The sequence below is a fragment of the Cryptotermes secundus genome, unplaced genomic scaffold, assembly GCF_002891405.2.
Source record: "Cryptotermes secundus unplaced genomic scaffold, Csec_1.0 scaffold247, whole genome shotgun sequence".
Lineage (NCBI taxonomy): Eukaryota > Metazoa > Arthropoda > Insecta > Blattodea > Kalotermitidae > Cryptotermes > Cryptotermes secundus.
Window position 1 is genome coordinate 2,427,912 of NW_019740656.1, and position 22,290 is coordinate 2,450,201.

At 45.4% G+C, this 22,290-nt stretch overlaps 1 protein-coding gene across 8 annotated transcripts in view; it reads right to left on the bottom strand.

The window, feature by feature from the left end:
• Nucleotides 1–22,290, bottom strand: part of LOC111872382 (collagen alpha-1(XVIII) chain) — a 378,674-nt gene that overhangs the window by 329,884 nt on the left and 26,500 nt on the right. For all 8 annotated transcript variants that reach the window (XM_023866208.2, XM_023866202.2, XM_023866207.2 and 5 more), the window contains exon 2: nucleotides 1,456–1,556. In XM_023866208.2, coding sequence (XP_023721976.1) covers nucleotides 1,456–1,556 — 101 coding nt within the window. The remainder of the gene's footprint in view (nucleotides 1–1,455; nucleotides 1,557–22,290) is intronic.

A 22,290-nucleotide genomic window follows, 5' to 3' on the forward strand; every position in this document is an offset into this window, starting at 1 on the left:
GTGGGCAGAAAACTCAGCCCGCACCTCACAGGAAACACATTACACCTCAACTACAAAGCCCAACCAGTTAATGCTGTTTAGGGAAACAGTTTCTGTTTATTGTTTGAACCATACGGAACACACAAATACACTCTGTGGGCAGAATGCAGTTTTGGTATGATAAAGCAAATGGAATATATGGTAACCACTGGGCTTCAAATGGTTAATTAAGGCACTGATTTGGAACCAACCTGTCGACGAAACTCTGTTCGCATATGATCCTACTCGTTACGCTTTCAAAGCGACCACAGTCAAAATCCCATACCCGAAAATTAACCTCGGCACTAGATGGAGGTCAGTGGTCAACTTCAAGCCACAGCCGCTTTGCTCCCTAGCAAAGCACCCTCTGCACCCATTAGATATTATCGATTGGGTCCTAGAGCCCCTCTGGACTCTGAGAAAAGAAATTCTTCTCTCTGCCGAGAATCGAACCGTGAATTCTGTCACCGAAGCAGTAGCCTAGTGTCACTATACCGACTGAGCTATCCTGGCTCCAAATTAGTGGGAAGAAACGAATTCATTAACTGAAAGTGGGTGTTCTAATATACAAAAAAAAATGTTTTCTCAAGAATGTATTGGGAAGTGTTTGTTTGGATACCGAGTTACGTAGAGACGTGATGTGTTCCTGATGGGTTCTCTGAATCATTGGATTACTTACTGAAGTGTTGGAAGCTGTGATGTACAGTTAGCCCAAGCCAAAGAGTATGGGAAGAGCCCTGTTACGTTACACGAATGCGTAATGATAGAGGCAAAACAGAATGTTTACATTCTTATGGAAATTACACATGGATCACGTTATAAAGAACGTCAAGATATAATACAGACTAACGGATACACTTAGAGGCTGCTGCATCATCACACGCCGACGTATGGTGTAATATCATCATAAAGTTCCCATCATGCATGATCATACTGGAGATCTCGTTCAACTGAGAGGACTTTCCTTCCGTAAGGTTGGCTACTCAAGGCATGACGTATCATCATAGAATAAACAAAGCAAACTCCGTGGCTTTAGTCCGCAAGCGAACTATACCGACAGAGCGACCGCCGCTTGTCGGCGAAGTTAGTACCAACTTTAGAGGATAGAGGGTGTCGCGTGGTCAGCGCAACGGATCTCGGTTTTCTAGACCGGAGCAGCTAATTCCTTGAAATAGCTCCTCAATTGTCCTCACGAGGCTGAGGGGACCCCGTTCCAGACCCACTACTTCTCAGAAAATCTGGTAGCGCCGGGAATGGAACCCGGACTTCTGGATCTGTATGCAGGAACTCTGACCACTAGACCACAGAGGCGGTCTCAACATGAAAATCCTCCGGTACTTTAATAACGATCTCCCAGGATTGCCGTTAAGAGATCCGGTGACCTCGCCTTCATAAACGGGTAAAAGAGCGCTGAAACGGAAAGCAGAATTTCCTTACCTTGCCCGAAGAAACGTGAAGACCCGAAGATGGACTGCGCAAACGCAAGGGACGATACCAGACCGACGACGAAAGCCGACATAGCGACAGAGGGCAAGGACCTGAAACAGAAATCACGTTAAAGTCTCAATGACAATCGTTATCGCATCATCTCTCGGGGCCATGGCCTACTTTAGAGGAGGAAGGGAGCGGTTGACTTCTGAAGAATTATTTAAAACAATGTTGTCTCCACGCACAATTTTGTTAACTCGGTGAGTGGCTCCTTTTGTTTCATTCCTCTTGTTCATCGTACTGTTTTCTCTGGCCTTTGACCGATGCCAACCTTTGAAATCTCTGTGCGGGTGGCAATTCTCTTGAAAACAAGATTAGGGATCCCCTGCCCCTTAACAGTACTCTACATCAGCATGTCTGCCCAGTCCATATCTCCGGCGAGTGTCCAGAGAACATTTCTCCTACAAAGCTAAAAGCCTTCTTGTGCACCCGTACAGTGTTTCTGTTACATATGCAATTTTAGCACAGGCTCTAGAGGCTCACACTAGCGCTGCCAGCGGGGAGGATGAGAAATGTTACGAGCTCTAGACATATCAGTGCAGCCAACCTTTGTCACTATTCCCTGTTTCAAAGAATATGCTAGTACAGAGGGGGCTCATTTCTGACTTACGTATTTCCATACCTGAAGTCGGGCAAAGTGAAATCATCCCTGGGCTTAATTAAGCACCACGTAATGATGACGTATAAGGGTTGGAGGCATAGCTCCCTGACCTAGTAACGTCGGCGCTAGATGCAGGTGAGCGGTCAGTTTCACGCCTCGGCCGCCTTATGCCCGGATAAAAATATGTCGGTACCCAAAGCACAGGAAGCTGGGTGGGCTCCCAGGTTTTGCATTAGTCCAGAGAAGACAAATAAATTCATGGCGCATAAGAGAAGCCGCGTGTGTGTGTGTTTTTAAAGATTTATACTAAAAAGAAGTTCATTCTTGCAGAAGAGACACCATGGCCGAAATTTAAATGCCGCCCATCAACGTCCTCTCTAGGGCCGCGCCACAGCTCAAGCGGTTAGTCGCTGGCTTCCCACCGCGGCGGCTCGGGTTCGATCCCGGGTCTGGTCAAGTGGGATTTGTGGTGGACTAAGTGGCGCTGGGGGAGGTTTTCTCCGAGTACTTCGGTTTCTCTTGCCAATCTTCATTCTACCAATTGGTCCACAATCACCCTCACCTATCATCTGGGGCTGGTACAATAGGCCAGAAGTGGCCGCAGTACAAGGGACATAGTCCCACCTCACTAGCAATAAAGAAGAAAAAGTCGTCTCTAAGCCGGGAATGTAAGTGCGCAAGTCATGATGCCTTCTGAGCAGCTTGGGCAAACCGGTTAGAGGAGCGGAAGGGGGGGGGCAGCGATTTACGAATAACGTTCATGACAGACATCAAATTTACACGCTCCCAAAAATAATAACAAAAAAAAAATGTAGTTTACATTTTAAATTTTATTTTCGTTAATTCGAATTGCCAACTTTCGCGGTTAGAGGATGTCTCGTGGTCAGCGCAACGGATCCCCACGGCTGTTAATTTTGGTTTTCTAGACCGGCGCCGCTATTTCCTTGAAATAGCTCCTCATTTATCCTCACGAGACCGAGTGGTCTCCGTTCCAGACCCACTTACTTACTCATGGAGCTGAGCCCTTCTGAAGGAACCGCCAATTCTGCAGCTACTCAAGAATTTCCCAGAATTTTATGGAACCCGAAGGTTCATTGCCGTGTTCACAAGAGCCATCCACTGGTCCCTATCCTGAACCAGATCAATCCAATCAATACCACCCCATCCTCTCTCTCTGTAAGATCCATTTTAATATTGTCCACCCACCTACGCCTCGGGTTCCAGATCCATTACTTCTCAGAAAATCTTGGTAGCGTCGGGAATAGAGCCAGAACTCTGACCACTATACCACAGAGGCGGTCGACCTCCAGTATGTCGTAAATAAATTACAGTAACACTGCAATAATGACGTAACGATCTGCAACACCGTCTGATGATGACGTCCTCTCGAAGATAGTTTGGACGTGCAATATACAGCAGTCACTGAATACGAGAAGGGGATATGAATTGTTTTCTTTCTTAATAAAATATACTTAAACATATCATCCGTCCAGTCTAGTGGCAAAGGGGGTGGAAGTTACGTGTTTTGAGACTTTCACCAAAATATTTAAAGCGTTCGAGAAAAGGGTTCGGCTTTCTAGAGTCATAATTGCTAACGATGTAAACAAACTGTCTTACGTGATAGAAACGTAAATATGGACACACGTGATACCTTCTGACAACTTGGCTTAAAGTACTTTGCTCAACAATAAAGCTATGGTGGTTATGTGGACAGAACATCAGAGAGCCGTGTTTTGTTGTTTTCATACTCACAGAATGGAATGCTAAAATAAAAAAGTTGCCCACTGGCGTTCAAAATACTTCAAGCCCTTGTGTACACAGACACGCTGCTTCTAATATCTTACATGACTAACACTGCATATGTCACGATTTCATGGAGTGACTATTGGCGGGGTTTGGATTCGTAATTGGATTTATTGAGCACTTACAGATCGTAACTACAAGGAACTATAATTAGAATTACACGCATGTGCCCCTTGAAAATTTCCCTCGAGAAAAAGTGACTAACTCAGAAAAAAGAGAAGAATGAGAGAAACAAAAGGAAACAAAACAAAATAAAAGAAAGCTAGGAAAATATTAAGAGGGGAGGCATATAAATAAAAGAAAACGAAATAAAGGAAAATTACGTAACAAAAACAGAGATCAAATGAAGATGGAAATAAAGAAAGAAAGAACACAGCAAGGAGATAAGAAGATAGCAATAAAAGAAAGAACGTGGCAGAGGGCCGAAGAAACAAATACAGATATACTCAGTTTACTGTGGGAACAGTGTTACGTCACATTAGTTTGTGACGTAGAGTGTTACGTCGTCATTAGATTTTTTTTAATATTCTGTTATGAGCATAACTTCTGGTATTCATACAGGTATTGAATACAGGGTATTCAAAGGGCTCTACAGCCCTTTGTTGGGCCCTGGCCTCTTCTTCAGTTTCCTAAGCTTTTTTACACAGTCGGTAGGACTCCTTGGATGGGGGATCAGGAATCCTCCGTATTAAACGACGAGCCCTAATTCGTACAGCAGAACAACTTTATAAGCCTACATATAGAACTACCGGGCGGCGCAAAAAAGACAATGGTGATGATGAACATCTTGACGGTTTTGAACGAAACTAGTATTTGGTGCGTAGAACATACAAAGATACTGGTATGTACGTAAAACGGTAAAGGTAAAGCTGTCCCTGTGCTTAACGAATTAAGGCATGTGGGGGAGTGGATGTATAGATACGCATTTTCTTGACCTCGACACTAGTATAAAGTGAGTGGTGAGCTACACGCCCCAACCGCTTTACCCCTAGGAACCCATTGGGTAGGAGGTTGGGTGGACCCCAGAGCCGGCCTGGACGACGTGGAGAAGGGAAAATTCTTGATCCTACAGGGACTCGAACTCCGACCCCTTGGTCGTCCAGCCCGTAGCCAGTCGCTATACCGACTGAGCTATTCATGCTTCGACAAAATATGTGGGTGCTGAGATTTATTAATTTCTGGGGATACTTTAAAAAGAAAAAAACATTTCCCTGGACACTTCAGAACTGCAAATTTTCCATCAGTAAACCCCCCCCCCCCCCCCCCCCCCCACCCCCCCCCCCCCCCCCCCCCCCCCCCCCCCCCCCCCCCCCCCNACCAAAGGCTTGCAGACGGTGAGGCATGTTCTGGTTTGCCTAGTGTCCCGTTGGGAACGGAGCCAACACCCGCCTCCGCCCCCCCAACCCCACATCTGCAATGTCCATTCATGTTTATGCCTCAACTGAATTTTGCAGTTCTACCAACAGCGCATTGCCACAGTGATATATGCCCTTTGTTGCTTCCTCCAGTGCAACACAGATACTGAATCCATTTCGAGAGTACAGTGTGTTGGAAACACTACGAAGTTATGCTCAGGTGCATTTCGCGTTGGCATGGTGGTAGCAGTCTTCAGTTTTATTCAGGACAGGCCAGGACACCTGGTTTCCTGAGGTTTTCCTCAGTCCTTCAAGTTCATGTCAAGCAAAATAAACTCCGTGGCCTGTAGCCCGCAAGTGAACTATACCGATCGAGCAACCGCAGCTTGTCGTCGAATTATTGGACCGCCTCTGTGGTCTAGTGGTCAGAGATCCTGGCTACAGATCCAGAGGTCCCGGGTTCGATTACCGGCGCTACCGGATTTTCTGAGAAGTAGTGAGTCTGGAACGGGGCTCACTCAGCCTCGTGAGGATAACTGAGGAGCTACTTGAATGGAAACGTAGCGGCTCCGGTCTAGAAAACCGCGATTAACGGCAGTGGGGATTCGTTGCGCTGACCATGCGACACCCTCTTATCTGCTAAAGTTGGCACTCCAGTCTATGACAGTATCTTAAATTAGACAACTAACATTTCCTTTCCAAATGATCCTAATATACTGTATATGCTTGTTACTGACATCGGTATATACAAAAACCTCGTGACGACAGGAATTGTTGGCCTGAAATATGCATTGCTTTTCAAAACAAAAATTCTATGTTCTTGCAAATATCGAACAGAGAATTAGACATTTGAATATCGGTTTATACTCAGCCGTTATGCTGACGTAACACAAGTCACTCACGCATGGAGCTGAGCACTTCTTGAGAAGCCGCCAGTTGTGCAGCTACTCAAGAACTTACCAGGATGTTATCGAACCCGAAGGTTCATTACCGTGTTCACAACAGCCCTCCACTTGTCCCAATCCTGTGTCAGATGAATCCAATCCATAACATCCCATTCTATCTCTCTAAGATCCATTTTAATATTGTCCACCCGCCTATGTGATCTCTTTCTTTCTGCCTCCATATCTGGAGTCGGTTTCCTCCATCCGCAACCTGAGGACGCGCCATGCCGTGGTAACAAGGGGCCCACCTAGCATAGCATGATACACAACACGGTGCAGAAAATAAAGATTTCCCTACACCGTTCTAATGCATAAAAATGTCGGTGTTGTTACTGAAGCATCATCAAAAATGCCTTAAACAGAGAAAAATTCAAGAATATTATCTCCTGGAATGTAACACCGTCGAGTGCGGTGGAAATCCTTGACGTTTCGGAGTAATGTACTGCCCCGACATTGTCTCCTACTTCTTAATGATAGCTTGAGTTGCACGCGGTAGCATAGTTGGTTCCGGCACTATGCTACAAACCGGAAGGTCGCGGGTTCGATTCCAGATGAGGTCATTGGATATTTCTATTGACCTAATCCTTCCAACCGCACTGTGGCCCTGGGGTCGACTCAGCCTCTAACAGAAATGAGAAACAGGAATCTTCCTGGGGGTAAAGGGCGGCCGGAGCGTATGTCTGACTTATTTACCGCCATCTGTGAGCCGACTGTCTAGAAAATGTGGGAGCCTCGACGTGTCACAGACCTCCATGGCCTGTTACAGGGATATTTTTGCCTTTCCATCAGAATACACGGCGTCACATCATCATAGTACCTGCTGTGAGAATCTCAAATCGTGTACTTTGTAAAGGACTTCACATCAACTGCATGTGGATCTGTCCATGTGTTTACAGCGCTTCTATGTCGATTTACTCTGGAGCTGCCTTCTGATAGCCAGCGCTCACAACGGGGTTTCATCATCTCGCTACATAAATAATTAATAACATACATGGAAACTTCTTGACGGAATTACGGAGGCAGAGGTACAGAAAGGCTATCACTGAAGCCACAAATGGCCCTCGTCTCCACGGTAACCATGGGAATCAAACAGCAAATATTTACAGGGGGACAGAAACGTGTGTTGACTCAAGAGCAAGTCATACGGGGGCCCAAACATCCAGTGTCGAGCTACCATCACCACACGAGAGTCAATTTATGCCTCTGGAACAGAGGCGTAACGTTACAAAAATCTGCATTTTGGTTTCAACTTCATCGGTCGACGCACGTGTTATGCGACTTCGGAAATTCGTTATAATAAATGAATATCAGAAGTGGCTGAACTGAGGCGAGGCAGAAATCGAGCACGTCATTATGCCTCGACGCTTCTGCGAATTAAGTAACTCACTGTTAAGGGTACAAACTGGCGAAGTAAAATATATACATTTACCATGAAAGTGAACCTTTGTGGCTTGCTGTGGGACGCATGAGTGGTGTTTCCCCGTTAAGGCAACCCTTGAGACAGAGTCAGACTTTACCGTCCGAGTTGCCTATCCTTACCCAACCTCATCTCGACTATAACCGCTCAAGCAGGAGGTCGGGTTGACTTGGACGGTTATGTCACCGTCCGCCATCACTGTATTATTCGACACTATGTAACCTGAGCTACTTAGAGCGTCACTAAATAAATTATGAATAAATTAGGTTCGAGGTTTTCACATTGGGTAAATATGAAGAGTACAATCCTGTCAGACGTGATACCGTGTAGTCTTGTAGAAGCTCAGTGACTTTCTTATTGGATACCTGTTCGGAATTTTCTTTTTTTAGTTTCTTGGTGTGGGGTGGGGTGAGACTGCGTCCACTTGGTACGTCGGCCACTATTTGGGCTATTGTACCAGCCCCGGGTGATAGATGATGATGACTATGGAGCAGTCAGTGGAATGAGAATTGGCAGGGAAAACCAGAGTACTAGGAGAAAATCTGCCCCAGTGCCACTTTGTTCACCATAAATCCCACCATGACCTCAACCTGGGCCGCAGCGGTGGGAATCGGGCAACCACCTGAGCTATGGCACGGCCTACATGTTTGGCTTATTCAACCATGAAGATGGAGGCAGTAAATTACTTCGAATCGACGGTCTACTACTTGGTGAGATGAATGGCGGACCACTAACGAGGGTAAATGTAACAAAAACGAAACGCGTGAAAGTACAGTAGCTATGTGTTCCATTGTTAGGCCCTAGTTTGCCATCAACAGAAAGAGTAATTGGATGAAAGCGCGAATGAGTCAGAACAGAGCCCGCGGCAGAGCTTAATCACAGGAAAATGTCAAACAAACGCAGCCTCGTTACCCGTGCAGACATTACAAAACGGGAACACGAAAATCGTAATGTTGGCAGCAGTGACACTCTGTGTGCCGTGCCAGATTCCCTACACTTAATCGAATGTCTCTTGGTCATTTATACAGAACAATGGGGAAAATGTAACTCGTTACGTACATGTAGTTTTCCTCAGTACCTCCAACCAAATTCCAGGGCAGTGCCTCGATTTTGCCGTCACTGTTTCTTTCCAAATATTTATTCACCTATTATCCAATCATTAAATGTTATAACGTCTGTTTCACAGATACAAGCTACAGAAAGAATCTTTACCATGTAAAGGTCTCTTTAACAATGCTTAACCAACTTACAATGTTACAGAAAACTGTCTATCTATCTATCTACCTATCTGTCTATCTATCTGTCTACCTATCTGTCTATCTATCTATCTATCTATCTATCTATCTATCTATCTATCTATTTATCGCTCTGCAGTCCTTTTGTTTGACTTTGGTAGCTTTTTCAGTTTCTTAATCCTACACACAATCGGTAGGACTCCTTGGACGGGGGATCAGCCTGTCGCAAGGCCGCTACCTGCACACAGAACACAAACACAGAATAAACGCACACAGACATCCATGCTTTGAGTGGGATTCGAACCCACAATCCCAGCGTTCGAGCGAGCGAAGACAGTTCATGCCCTAGACCGTGCGGCCACTGTGATCGGCTACAGGGAACAACTGAATATTAATACAGGAATGACATAAAAATGAAGTAAATACATATACGTATAAGCAAAATTCTATAAGCGTGAGAATCGCCATTATCATTACGCAATTTTGGGTTACCATAGCAACGAATTGTCTAGCCTTAACACGCTGCATGAACGTAAGTGGTCACGAACGTGTAAACATTGATTAGTTTCAGTGTATCGTGTCTATTCTGTGGGCAGTAATAATATTTTTACGTCGATATGTGACGTATGGTATATTATAAAAAGGAGACGTATTACGATTGGCTATTTCTGCGTGTTATTAGTGGGATGTGATGTTAAGTTTCTGCCTCGACGTATAATTCGATAACATGTAGGACTGGAGAGGAATACGAGAGAAGTAAGAAAGATTATTTTAAATCCTTATAGCGGAATGGTAACTATGTGTGCCACAAACGTTAAATCACTTAGCCTACTCGTCTTATTTGTGTGGTTTGTTTAGTTCAAGGAATAAATAAAACTTATTTCTATCAACGGGGGCACGTAGTAGCGTAGTTGGTTGAGGGGCTATGCTACAAGCCGGAAGGTTGTGGGTTCAAGTCCTGATGAGGTCACTGGATTTTTTCAATTGACCTAATCCTTCCAGCCGCACTATGGCTCTGGGGTTGACTCAGCTCTAACACAAATGAGTACCAGGAATTAATTAAATCATTTTCCTGGGGCGTAAAGCGCGGCCGGCGCGTAAGGCTGACAACCTTACCGACATCTTTGAGCCGATTGTCTAGAATGTGGGACCCTCAACGTCTCACAACCCTATGGGCCTTCACGGCCTGGTACAGGGATAGCTTTACTTACTTTTTATTTCTATCAACACCCGCGGTCAGTTTTATGTAATGGAAATAGCATTCGTTTTCTGAGAGTTAAGAACCAATTTATAGAATATTAGGTACTTGATCTTAAATTCATAAAGGCTTAAATTCACTATGAATCCCTCAACATCAGTAAATTTAATATTATATATTGTGCCAGAATATCTCAGTCGGTATAGCGACAGGCTGTAGAACCGGGGAATTCGGGTTTGATTCCCGGCAGGGGTAAGAGATCTTTCCCTTCTTTACCGCATCCAGAGCAGCTCTGGGGCCTAACCAGACTGGGGTTAAAGTGGCAGAAGCATGAAGCTGACCACTCACCTCCATCTAGTGTCGAGGTTAAAAATGGTGGGGCTAGGCCTCCACTCCATTTGTTCCCCTTGTTAATAATTATTCTATAATTATTACATACTGATTTGTCACCCCCTGAGGTGTATGACTGTCATGATCAAATGAACTATACCGACCGAGCGACCGCCGCTTGTCGGCGAAATTAGTACCAACTTTAGCGGATAGAGGATGTCGCGTGGTCAGCGCAACGGATCCCCACGGCCGTTAACCTCGGTTTTCTAGACCGGAGCCGCTATTTCCTTGAAATAGCTCCTCAATTATCCTCACGAGGCTGAGGGGACCCCGTTCCAGACCGACTACTTCTCAGAAAATCTGGTAGCGCCGGGAATCGTACCCGAGACCTCTGGATCTGTAGTCAGGACCTCTGACAACTAGAGCACAGAGGCGGTCGATTGTCATGATCATGCAGCACATTATCACATCCTCTGTATGGGACTTCATCTCTGACTCGGTCACGGAACAGCGAAGTTTGTTTTATTACTTTGGTCATTACCCTTTTTTATTGCCCCTCTATTTTATTCATACGCGTTTTAACCGCCCTATTTTAAAACCTGATGCTAATATTTCGGTATGGGTAACCTAGTTTGGGGGCCACTTGTCTCAAGTTTCATTGTTTTCTGGCATGCGGTCAATGNAGTTTACGAATCAAAACCAAGCAAAACGTATGCTACAAGCCGGAAGATCCCGGGTTCCATTCCCGATGAGGTCACTGGAATTTTCAATTTACTTAATCCTTCCAGCCGCACTATGGCCTTGGCGTCGACTCAGCCTCTAACAGAAATGAGTACCAGAAATCTTCCTACGGGTAAAGGGAGGCCGGAGCGTAATTCTGACCTCACCGCCATCTATTAGCCTATTGTCTAGAAAGTGTAGGAGCCTCGACGACTCACAAACCTATGGGCCTCCACGGCCTGTTACAGGGATAACTTTACCTTTTGGTTGAATTTGTTAAGAAATGGTCGAAGGAGGAATTGTGTGTGGTGTGTATCGGGCTGCATAACTGCATCTCAGTGCGGGAACGAGGGCATGCCAACAGAAGTCAGAGAGGTACACCGTTACGTCACCATTAGAGCCTTATTGCACTTCCGGTATTCATAAGCCAGTGGGAAATTCAGACATACACAGGCATCTGGGATGACGCAACTGTGGCTCACAGAGTAGACGGACTCCATCTATTTTTGATTCATTTAACAGAACCTCAGACTGCATACAGCCGAATGTTTGGAGGATTTATCCATTCATTCATTTCAAAATTTCCTAGACGCTTCCTTTCACTTCAGTATCTTAATGTTATAAACAGCCTGAAGACTCCCTGGACGGTGGATCAGCCTGTAGGAAGGCCGCTATCTACACAGCACAACATAAACATAGAATAAATGCAAAAACATCCATGCCTTGAGTGGGATTCGAACCCATTACCACAGTGTTTGAGCGGGCGAAGACATTTCATGCCTTACACCGCGAGGCCAGTGTAATCCAGTGTGAACCGAAAATAATATGGGGGAAAACTATCCCTGTAACAGGCCGTGGGGGCCCATAGGGTTGTGAGACGTCGAGGCTCCCACATTTTCTAGACAATCGGCTCACAGATGGCGGTGAGGTTGTCAGTCTTACGCGCCGGCCGCCCTTTACCCACAGGAAGATTTCTGGTACTCATTTCTGTTAGAGGCTGAGTCAACGCTAAGTCCACAGCGCCGCTGAAAGGATTAGGTCAATTGAGAACTCCAGTGACCTCACGGAGAATCAAACCCGCGACCTTCCGGCTTGCAGCATAGTGCCTCAAACTACGCTACCTCTTGCCCCCCAAAATAATGTATAAGGAAGCGATAGTGGTATCAATGAGAGGTACTATCCTAGTACATATCCGAAACGAAAAAAAGTTGCGAGAAGCCTCAGTCAAGATAGTCGGTGGCTCGGCGGGGATTCGAACCCGAAATCTGAAGAATACATGTGAAAAACGTTACCGGTTGAGTCAATTTGTTCGGCGAAGCCGGTTTAATTCATCGCTTTGTTACATAAATAACATCCTTCGTGTCATAAGTTGGAGCATCGTCTCGTGCAATTATCCTGCAGATCTGCTTAGCCCACTCTGCTGGAGATACATACGTCAGAGTTGCACACGGCCTCTAATTGCTCTCTATACGCGGCATACAGGGTTATTAGCGGCTAATAAAACTAGCAGATATACGTTACAAAATAGATTACTTCGACGCTAATGAAACTACCTCACAGGCTTTAATTTATAAGGACTTTTTGCTGACACTTGACGACAGAGAGTGGCACCTTTAATACGTCATCACGCGCCACAGCACCGAGCTCCAAATGAGAATCCTGCGCACATAATTAATGAATTGAATTAGTCACATGAGATGAGCTTAATTTCCATTAATTGCGTTTACGTGAAACAGGAAACTATTACATTTTGTGTACGGCGCTGAAGTGCTCCTGAAAGCAACACACTACGTCACCTAAAACAGGGTTGCCAAACTTTCGATTCGTATAAACTTATATATTCCGTCGTGGTGAAAATGAGTGTCCATTTAATGATCGACATAAGTAGATTCACCCGGACGCGGCCATAAATTAATAACTACAAATCATGCATTAATTTACAAAAGAACTTGGCAACACTGTTCCGGTTCCTGCCTACCTGGCAGGAATACCGAGACAAACTTCAAGTTCCATAACTTGCTGAACATACTAGAAAACAAGTCATATGTAGGCCCTTGATCCCTAAACACAAACTAAACTTCTCCATATCCTTAACTGAACACATCATGGTCAAGCAGAGGGAAGTGGTGGCATAGCTCCACATATATGCTTAACCTCGACAACAGATGAAGATGAGTGGTCAGAAAAAGCTTCCGGTACCTACACGATGCAGCCGTGGTAGTACAGCGACTGGCTACGGGCTACAGTAGGGTCGAGAATTTTCTCTTCTCCACGTCGTCCAGACCGGCTCTGGGGTCCACCCAACCTCCTATCCAATGGGTACCGGGGACTCCTTCTCCGGTGGTAAAGCGGCAGGGTCGTGAAGCTGATCACTCACCTCCAGCAAGTGCCGAGGTCAAGAAGAAGTGGATCTACATATCCACTCCCCCCATGAAATGGAATTAAAATGTAACCATCGCCTGAAACACTTTACCTGCGTAAACGTCTCAGTAAGCTGTGGAAGCCACAAGTGAAAGCTACGAGCAATGATGACTGTACGTGACCATATTCGCTACTGCGCACAAAGTCATGCGCCGTCTTGTTTGAATCTTAGTATAGTTACAACACTGCGTTATGCAAAGGACTATTGTGATACACTGAGAAATGTGGGGGGGGGGGAAATAAAAACAAAACAAAACATATAGTAGAAACAAGTATTCAACATTGTTGCCAAGTTCTCTAATAATTCTAAGAACGTCAATGCGACAACCTCCTGCCCATCTAGGAGGCTGCAGATCCCTAAAGTTCAGCCAGTGACTCAGCCAACAACTGCATCCGAGGGAGCGCCGGAAGTTACAGCAAACCGCATCCACACAAGCTAGTTCTCAGCCGTACAGTTTCAAAGGTTCTCCAAGTATAATTAGAATGATGAAGTCAAGGAGGAGCAGGTGGGCAGGGCATGTAGCACGAATGGAGGAGAAAAGGAATCCATATAGGATATTAGTGGAAAAGCCAAAAGGAAAGAGACCACTGGGAAGACCAAGACGTAGGCGGGTGGACAATGTTAAATGGATCTTAGAGAGGATGGGATGGTATGGACTGGATTGGTCTGGCTCAGGATAGGGACCAGTGGAGGGCTCTTGTGAACACGGTAATGAACCTTTGGGTTCCATAAAGTGCTCGGAAATTCGTGAGTAGCTGCAGAATTGCCGGCTTCTGAAGAAGGGCTCAGCTCCATTAGTAAGTAATTCGCTTAGTGGGTGTTGGAGTGGGGTTGGGTCCACTCGGCACGGCGGCCACTGATTGGCCTATTGTACCTGTCCCGGGTGATTATGATGATGGAGAATTTGGTGGAATAAAGATTAGCAGGGGAAACCGAAGTACTCGGAGAAAACCCGCCTCAGCGCCACTTTGTCCACCACATATCCCACTTGACCAGACCCGGGATCGAACCCGGGCCGCAGCGGTGAGCCAGCCACTAACCGCTTGAGCTATGGCGCTGCCATCCATTAGTAAGTAAGTAAGGGCCAACTTCACCTTTTTAAAGTCTTCTCCTTGAAACAAAATTGGTTTCCCTTGTCTTGAAGCATTATTTACGTAAAGAAGATGGTTTCATAAGATGAACATGGGTAGCGATGTCTGAACTATGATCCCCACAAAGACAAGGGGAAAGTTTACCCAATTTCTGAACAAGAACAACGTATGTCCCTTCAAGGTTTTGTCTCTGAACAAAGTCTATAAACTGGTACATATCTACCCACGTTTCTGAGGAAAATACTGACTCCATCTTCAGGGACGAAGTATAAGGCATGAAAGTAACCATCAGGGAGCAGGCGACAAGCACAGAGATCGGCTACCGACAGTTTCATTCCAGATCCCTTCCAATTCATCTTCCTTACTTACTCACTCATGGAGCTGAGCCCTTCTTGAGGAGCCGCCAATTCTGCAGCTACTAAAAAAATTCTCAGAATATTTTGGAACCAGAAGGTTGATTACCGCGTTCACAAGAGCCCTCCACTGGTCCCTATCCTGAGTCAGATCAATCCAATCCATCCCATCCTATCTCTCTAAGATCCATTTTAATATTATCCACCCACCTGCGCCTTGGTCTTCCTAACGGTCTCTTTCCTTCTGGCTTTCCCACCAGTATCCTACATGCATTCCTCGTCTCCCCATTCATGCTACATACCCTGCCCACCTCATCCTCCTTGACTTGATCATTCTAATTACACTTGGAGAAGAGTACAAGTTATGAAGCTCCTCATTATGCAGTTTTCTCCAACCTCCCGTCACTTCATCTCTCTTCGGTCCAAATATTCTCAATGCCCTGTTCTCAAACACCCTCAGTCTATGTTCTTCCCTTAATGCCAGAGACCAAGTTTCATACCCATACAGAACTACAGGCAAAATTATAGTTTTGTATATTCTAATTTTTATGTTTTTGGACAGCAGACAAGAAGACAAAAGCTCATCATCCTACCATCCGTAACTATATATTCTTGATACTGAAAGTGTCGTTAAATAGCCAACGACAAAACCATAATCATCATTATTAGTTTCACATCAACAGATAAGCTTTTTTTTAAATGTCTCTTTTCACTTGGGGCACTGCGACAGAAACAAAACAACGGGACGGCAGATGAAATCACCTCCGCGCAATCCAAGAGACGCGAACGGCACGCGGACTGGCACGTATTTGTCTCCACAATTCATCTGTCGGCCTGATGGGTTATTTAGCGAGGATGGCCCAGGGATATTCGCAATGAAAATACTTTTCATGGAGGCAGAGGAGTTCGCAGAACGATAAAATGGCGGATGCAGGCAGGGAAACCGCAGGGAAAACTTAATGCTTCTAGTTTTCCCTATGCTGTATCATCATCATCATCATCATCATCATCATCATGTAACCGTATAATGCAAAGGGCTCCAGTGTTTTGTTCACGTGGGTCGGTACTTGTCGCTACATCAAAGCAGAGGCAATACCTCACACCCCACTCCAACCAACGGGACCTGAACCCTTTTCGCAGTTCCGGGATGGTAAAGTTTATGATGGGTCGCAATCCCCGGACTAAACCCAAACCAGCCCGACACTCTCCTTACTTTTAGAAAGCGCCATATGTACTAATAAGATAAATATGTCCAAAAGACATTGAAAAGAACTTTTGTCACTAGAGAGAGGTGGCCCTCTAACGGTCATAACTCTCCAAAGGCTAAAACCTGCCTTTAGAAAGGAGCGGCGAATTGTTTTATTAGTAGAGGAAAGGGGCCAATTTACAACACCTGATTCATCACGGACCTACTCTTAGGAGACCGTTAGATTGAACCCTCTCAATCCACCCCGGGTCAGAAAGACGGCGAAAGCGTGTGAACCCCAACTCTCGCCGCGAAACAGCTGACCAGTGGAGGAATGAGAAATCTATCGAACCCCTCCCCCTTCTAAATTCAGCCAACCCGGAGATTTGGAAGATGACAATGAGGCCTTCCTCAAATTTTGGCAGGACCTCTGAATATTCAAAAACAGAGAGTCAGTTCCTGTGGAGAGGCTCGTAAGAACGGTTCAACTGACCGGACGCGTCTGTCTGTCTCACTCGTATGTTAAGTAAAATTAGTGTTCGAGCAACGGGTGGAATTACAGTAGAGTAACGCACTGAAATGTATCTCAGAGGCGCGCAGATTAAAAAAAGTCAATAAAGTTAAGTGGTGCCAAGTGTTTGTGTGTCCCGTGTGTTCTTTCCTCCTCGTCGGAGTAAGGCCCTAAACGACCTGAGCCAGAGTCTCACACCAACCACTGCTAGCCCGATCATCATCAGCTCCCACCCCGTCCACCTTTTCCCTTCACTTTGCAGCTGTACCCACAGTTGCTGGCGCCCATAACCATCCAGTCCAAGTCCCGGACCAGATACCCTTTCCATAGTGAAGAGAAGTGGTGGAGTTGGAGAAGCGGTGGAGCCAGCTAAAGCCGACCTAGCTGCGAGCTCCACGACCAACGACGGCAGTGGTGAGAACAACAAGTGAAAGTAAGGAAGGTAAAGAGTAACAGCAACCGGTGTGGCTTGAGGTTACACGAGGGGGACGGTAAGAATCATCATCATCATCATCATCAGTGACGCAGATCTTTGCGTCATCAATAGAAAGTAACTAAATTTTGTTTTGAACACACGATGAGGTCACTTCTCCACGTCGTCCAGGCCGGCTATGGGGCCCACCCAGTCTCCTACACAATGGGTACCGGGATTCTTTGTCCGGGGGTAAAGCGGCAGGAGCGTGAAGCTGACCACTCACCTCCAACTAGTGCCGAGGTCAAGAAAATATGGCTCTATACATCCATTCCCCCATACGCCTTCATCGCGTAGTGCTTAATTACTTAAGCACAAGGTAAACTTTACCTTTTACAAAAGATGAGAACAAAAATCCCCATACCGGAGATCTCACTGAACATACAGGGACTTTCCTCCTTGTAAGGTTGCCTACTAAATGTACGTGATTCTAAATTATTGTCGGGGTTTCCGTGGGCTATAATTTTCAACCCAGAAACAGCAAAATAAAGCTGGGCATATCGAAGTTGTTTAGCATTCTGCAGTATTTATTCTGTATGCAATAAAACTCTTTGAGTTACACTTTCATATTACGTAAGCAGTTTCCTTTTGTTTTTTCCTGTTTGAAAATTATAGGCTGCGTAAACGCCGACAGTAATTTAGAATCACTCTTTATTCCGTGTTCTCAAACATGTTCTAGACTCAGTTTACATGGATTTAAATGAAAACTGGATAGGACTCGTTAAGAAGAATATCTGAATTACTATTTCACAGAAACGTGCGTTTTGCAAAGAGGATGCGTCTATATTTTGAACATTTTCCATTTAATCGGCTAAAATATAACCCTAAATAAACACGCACGTCTGTATTTCTGTGAAGTATATGCATTTATTTATTGCATATGAATACTATACTTCACTTTTGTAGTGCTCAGTTCGAATCTAGACGGGTTTACCAGCTTATATGACAAAGTTTCTTTCGTCTTCCTCAATCTCTCCAGCCAACAGCCGTTCCATATGTTACACAGACGACGATTTATAACCTTGGAGCCTTTGGTTCAACCCCAGGTAACTATATGTGAGACTCTTAGTGGACGAAGTGATACTATAATTGGGGTTTCTTCTAGTTTCTTCCATTTACCCCTGCTATTCAACATTCAACCACAGATCCGTACCCATCTATCACCACACAATGTGATGTGCGATAACCCTGTCACGCAGCACATTATCATAACATCGGTCTTTAAATTGGGGGCTTCATCTCTGAGCATGCTTTTCGCTGGTTACAGACCAAGGAAGTTAAGTTTTGTCCAGTTTAATGACTGGACAGTACACTGAAGTAAATCGCTTTAGACCCACGACAAACAACCAATCTAGAAGATCACCCCTTGTCAGCTATCTGTAACTTTCTTATTTAATATGTCCCCAGCTACTCTCCATATGTGCACGTCATCACAGTATCGTCTCATAATGTGCAACTACATTAAACAAACAAAGTTGTCCCTGTGCATAATTAAGTACTGCGCCATGAAGTTCTATGGAGGGGTATATATATATATATAACTCCAGGCATTATTAACCTCAGTTCTGGTTAGAAATGACTAGTGAGTTTCACGCCCTGGCCACTTTAGCCCTATGGAAAGAACCCACGGCGTCAACTGGATGAAGCTAACACGCCCCAGGGCCCATATAGACGCTATTACATCTGTGCCTCTCCCAGGGATCAAACCCTGATTCCTTGGTTGTCCAGCTCGTATTCCAATCAATATATCGACTGAGCTATAGGGGTTCACAACTGCATAAACACTTAGTTGGCCTCAGTCGGTGTGGAAGATGTGGAGTACAGAAAAACCTTCCACCGGTAGGACTAGAACACCGGTTCCTTTGTCGCCTACCCCGTACCATAGTCACTGTACTGACTGAGCTATCCCGGCTCGCAGTTACATAAAGAATTCTACAGAGCAAGAAAACTTCCGGCAAGAACAAATATAAACTTTGAGAGACATCTATTAATATCACTCTTGCGTTCCAGAGCTGGAGCACGTCACGAGACGGACCCACAGCACAAACCAACTTACCGTGTGGCAGTCAGCTGCTTAATTCCGTACTTAAATGCCAGAACAATAAGGAAGATGAGTTTTCGTTTGAGGATCAGATGGAAAGAGACCACTGGGAAGCCCACGGCGTAGGTGGGTGGACAATATTAAAATAGATCTTAGAGAGATAGCATGTGATGGTATGCATTGGATTGATCTGGCCCAGGATAGGGACCAGTTGAGGGCTTTTGTGAACATGGTAATGAACTTTCAGGTTCCACGATGTGCTGGAAAGTTCTTGAGTGGCTGCACAATTGGCGGCTTCTCAAGAAGGGCTCAGCTCCATGAGTGAGTGAGTGATGTAACGCACGCCAGATGGCAGCCTAAAGTAGGAATGACATGCGACTCTCACCCTTAAGAATCTTACGGCGCGCCAGACCGCAACTGAATTCCCGGAGGAAAAGAAGACACAGGAATCTTCAGAGGACCCGCAGCGGAGAAAGAACACTTCGAAGAAATCTCTACTTTTTGGAATGTGACTTGGTAAAGTATGTTTCTCTGTTTGTAGTTTATACACTGACACGATCCGTAACTCACACTATACAGCGTCCAATGATTGGATGTTGGTTTTCTTCTTCTTCCTCCTCTTACACAGATTAGGGCGAGCCTGTTCCGGCCTCACAATTTCATCATTTTTCCCCCTCAGACGGAAATTGCATCTGCGTCCCCTTGGCTGTTATCTCGTTACTTGTTTCGGCATTCTTTCACTCACTCATGGAGCTGAGCCCCTCTTGAGAAGCCGCCAGTTCTGCACCTACTCAAGAACTTCCCAGCATTTTATGGAACCCGAAGGTTCATTACCGTGTTCACAAGAACCCTCCACTGGTCCCTATCCTAAGCCAGATGAATCCTGTACATATCACCCCATCCTATCTCTCTAACTATGTAAAAGTTAAAGTTGTTCTTGTGATTAACTAATTAAGCACTAAGTCATGAAGACGTAGGGGGGGAGTGAATGTATAGATCCATATTTTCTTCACCGCGGCACTAGCTGGAGGTGAGTGATCAGCTTCACGTCCGGACCGCTTTACCTCTAGGTAAGGAGTCGTCGGTAACCACTGGCTAGAAAACTATGTGGGCCCCAGAACCGGTATGGACGCTGTGCCCCTGACGGGACTCTAAACCCCGACCGTCCAGTTCGTAGCTTTTTGGCTGCATATACTGATTTTAGAGCGGCTGAGAACTACTGGCTTCCCCCCCTCCCCCCAAATATCTCATCTCCATGAAGTTAGTTAATTGAATACGCTCCGAACTTTGATATTTATGTTGGCATATACTTAACAAACGGAGCGATGCGTGTGACAGTTCAAAATGATTTCAGACGTTTATCAGGGTTAGTAAACTGGAATTTGGACATGAGAGGGAGAAAATGTTTAACAGACTTCAGTTTCGGAGCTATCGAACGATATCGCGGCCCAGGACGAGTCTCCGCCAACCAACCGACCGACCGACCGACCACTATCTGTGTACTGTCTTGTTGATAAATGGTGCCGGCGATTACACGGAGTGAGCTCGGCTGATAGACGCGAAGCAGCGTTTCTTCTCATCTCGACTGCGCTTAATGCTGAACATTATTCTCAACGCCTCTCTTCCTGTCACCTATACTCCATCCACTTCACGAACTAGCGTTACGTCACACTTCATGTAGGCAACCTTACGGAAAGAAAAGAACTCGCGTGAAAGTATATCTGACATGAAGTTGCATAGTTGAGGAGGTTAGTTTCCGGGTTTCTACAGCGGCGGCCCTAGACCAAGCCCAGGTCAGATCATATGGGATTTGGGAGTGAACAAAGGTGGCGCTGGGGCAAGTTTTCTCCGAGTACTTCGGCTTCCCGTGCCAATTATTATACCGACCTAGCGACCGCCGCTTGTCGGCGAAGTTACTGCCAACTTTAGCCGATAGAGGTCGTAGCGTTGTCAGGGCAACGAGTCCCCGAGGACGTTAATCTCGGATTTCTAGACCGGAGCTGCTACTTTTCCATTCAAGTAGCTCCTCAATTATCCTCACGAGGCTGAGCGGACCCCGTTTCAGACCCACTACTTCTCACAAAATCTGGTAGCGCCGGGAATCGAAGCCCGGACCTCTGGATCTGTAGCCAGGAACTCTGACCACTAGACCACAGAGAGGGTCGGAAGGACGGGATTGTAGTCTGATAAATATACAATTTCGGAATCTGTTTGAAGAACAACATTCCTTATATACTCCGTCCGCTATGGGAACGAGAGTGCGTCATAACCAGTTAATGACGAAACCGTTACGTCATCATTGGAGAGCCACCGGATTCCATTTTAAGCATACTCCCTGCATTCACATGCATGTGGGAAATTTAAACTTCTTTTCATGGGGATTTTTTTTCCGTAAAGTTACCTACAAATGTTTGACGTATCTTGGTTCATAGAGTGGACGCATTTTAATCAAGTCTTGGCCAAAATTCGAACCGAGCACCTCTCTACTACGCATCCAGAACGTTGCATCTATCGAATTCAAATATAATCTTGAAGCAGACTATTCTCAAAAAAAAAATCAAAATTATAAGCAGGGAACCGGGCAGTGCCCATTTTAAGATAAGTAGACCTAAACAGAGACCTGGAAGCGATGCAATTGCTTGAAATCGAAGCTGAGGGTTGCCTACGGCGCCAGGGTAATGATAACATAAGCCAATTGCTCTGCGCTTCGTGAAGCAGTGGTTTATTTGATTACACGTATTGTCCCGACGATGAGGCTTATGGGTTCGGTGTGGGCGTGATTCGAATTTCAGCAAAAGTGGCCTATGTACGAGAACTCGATTAAATTCGGTTGAGCTCTATGTACAGCAAGGATTATCTGGGACCGTAACGTTTAATGCAGACCCCTCCAACACCAAATTTAATCCCAAACTGTTAATTGCTTCGGAAACGAAATGCGGATCGACCGACAGACATACACTGTATGACCTCCTCATTGCGCTGTCACTTCACTATAACCAACTAAGTCCACTGAGCTGATTACTTCTTGAAAAGCTGACAGTTGCTCAGCTGTTCAAGAACTCAACGTTTTATGAAACCTGAAAATTCATTACCGTGTTCACAAGA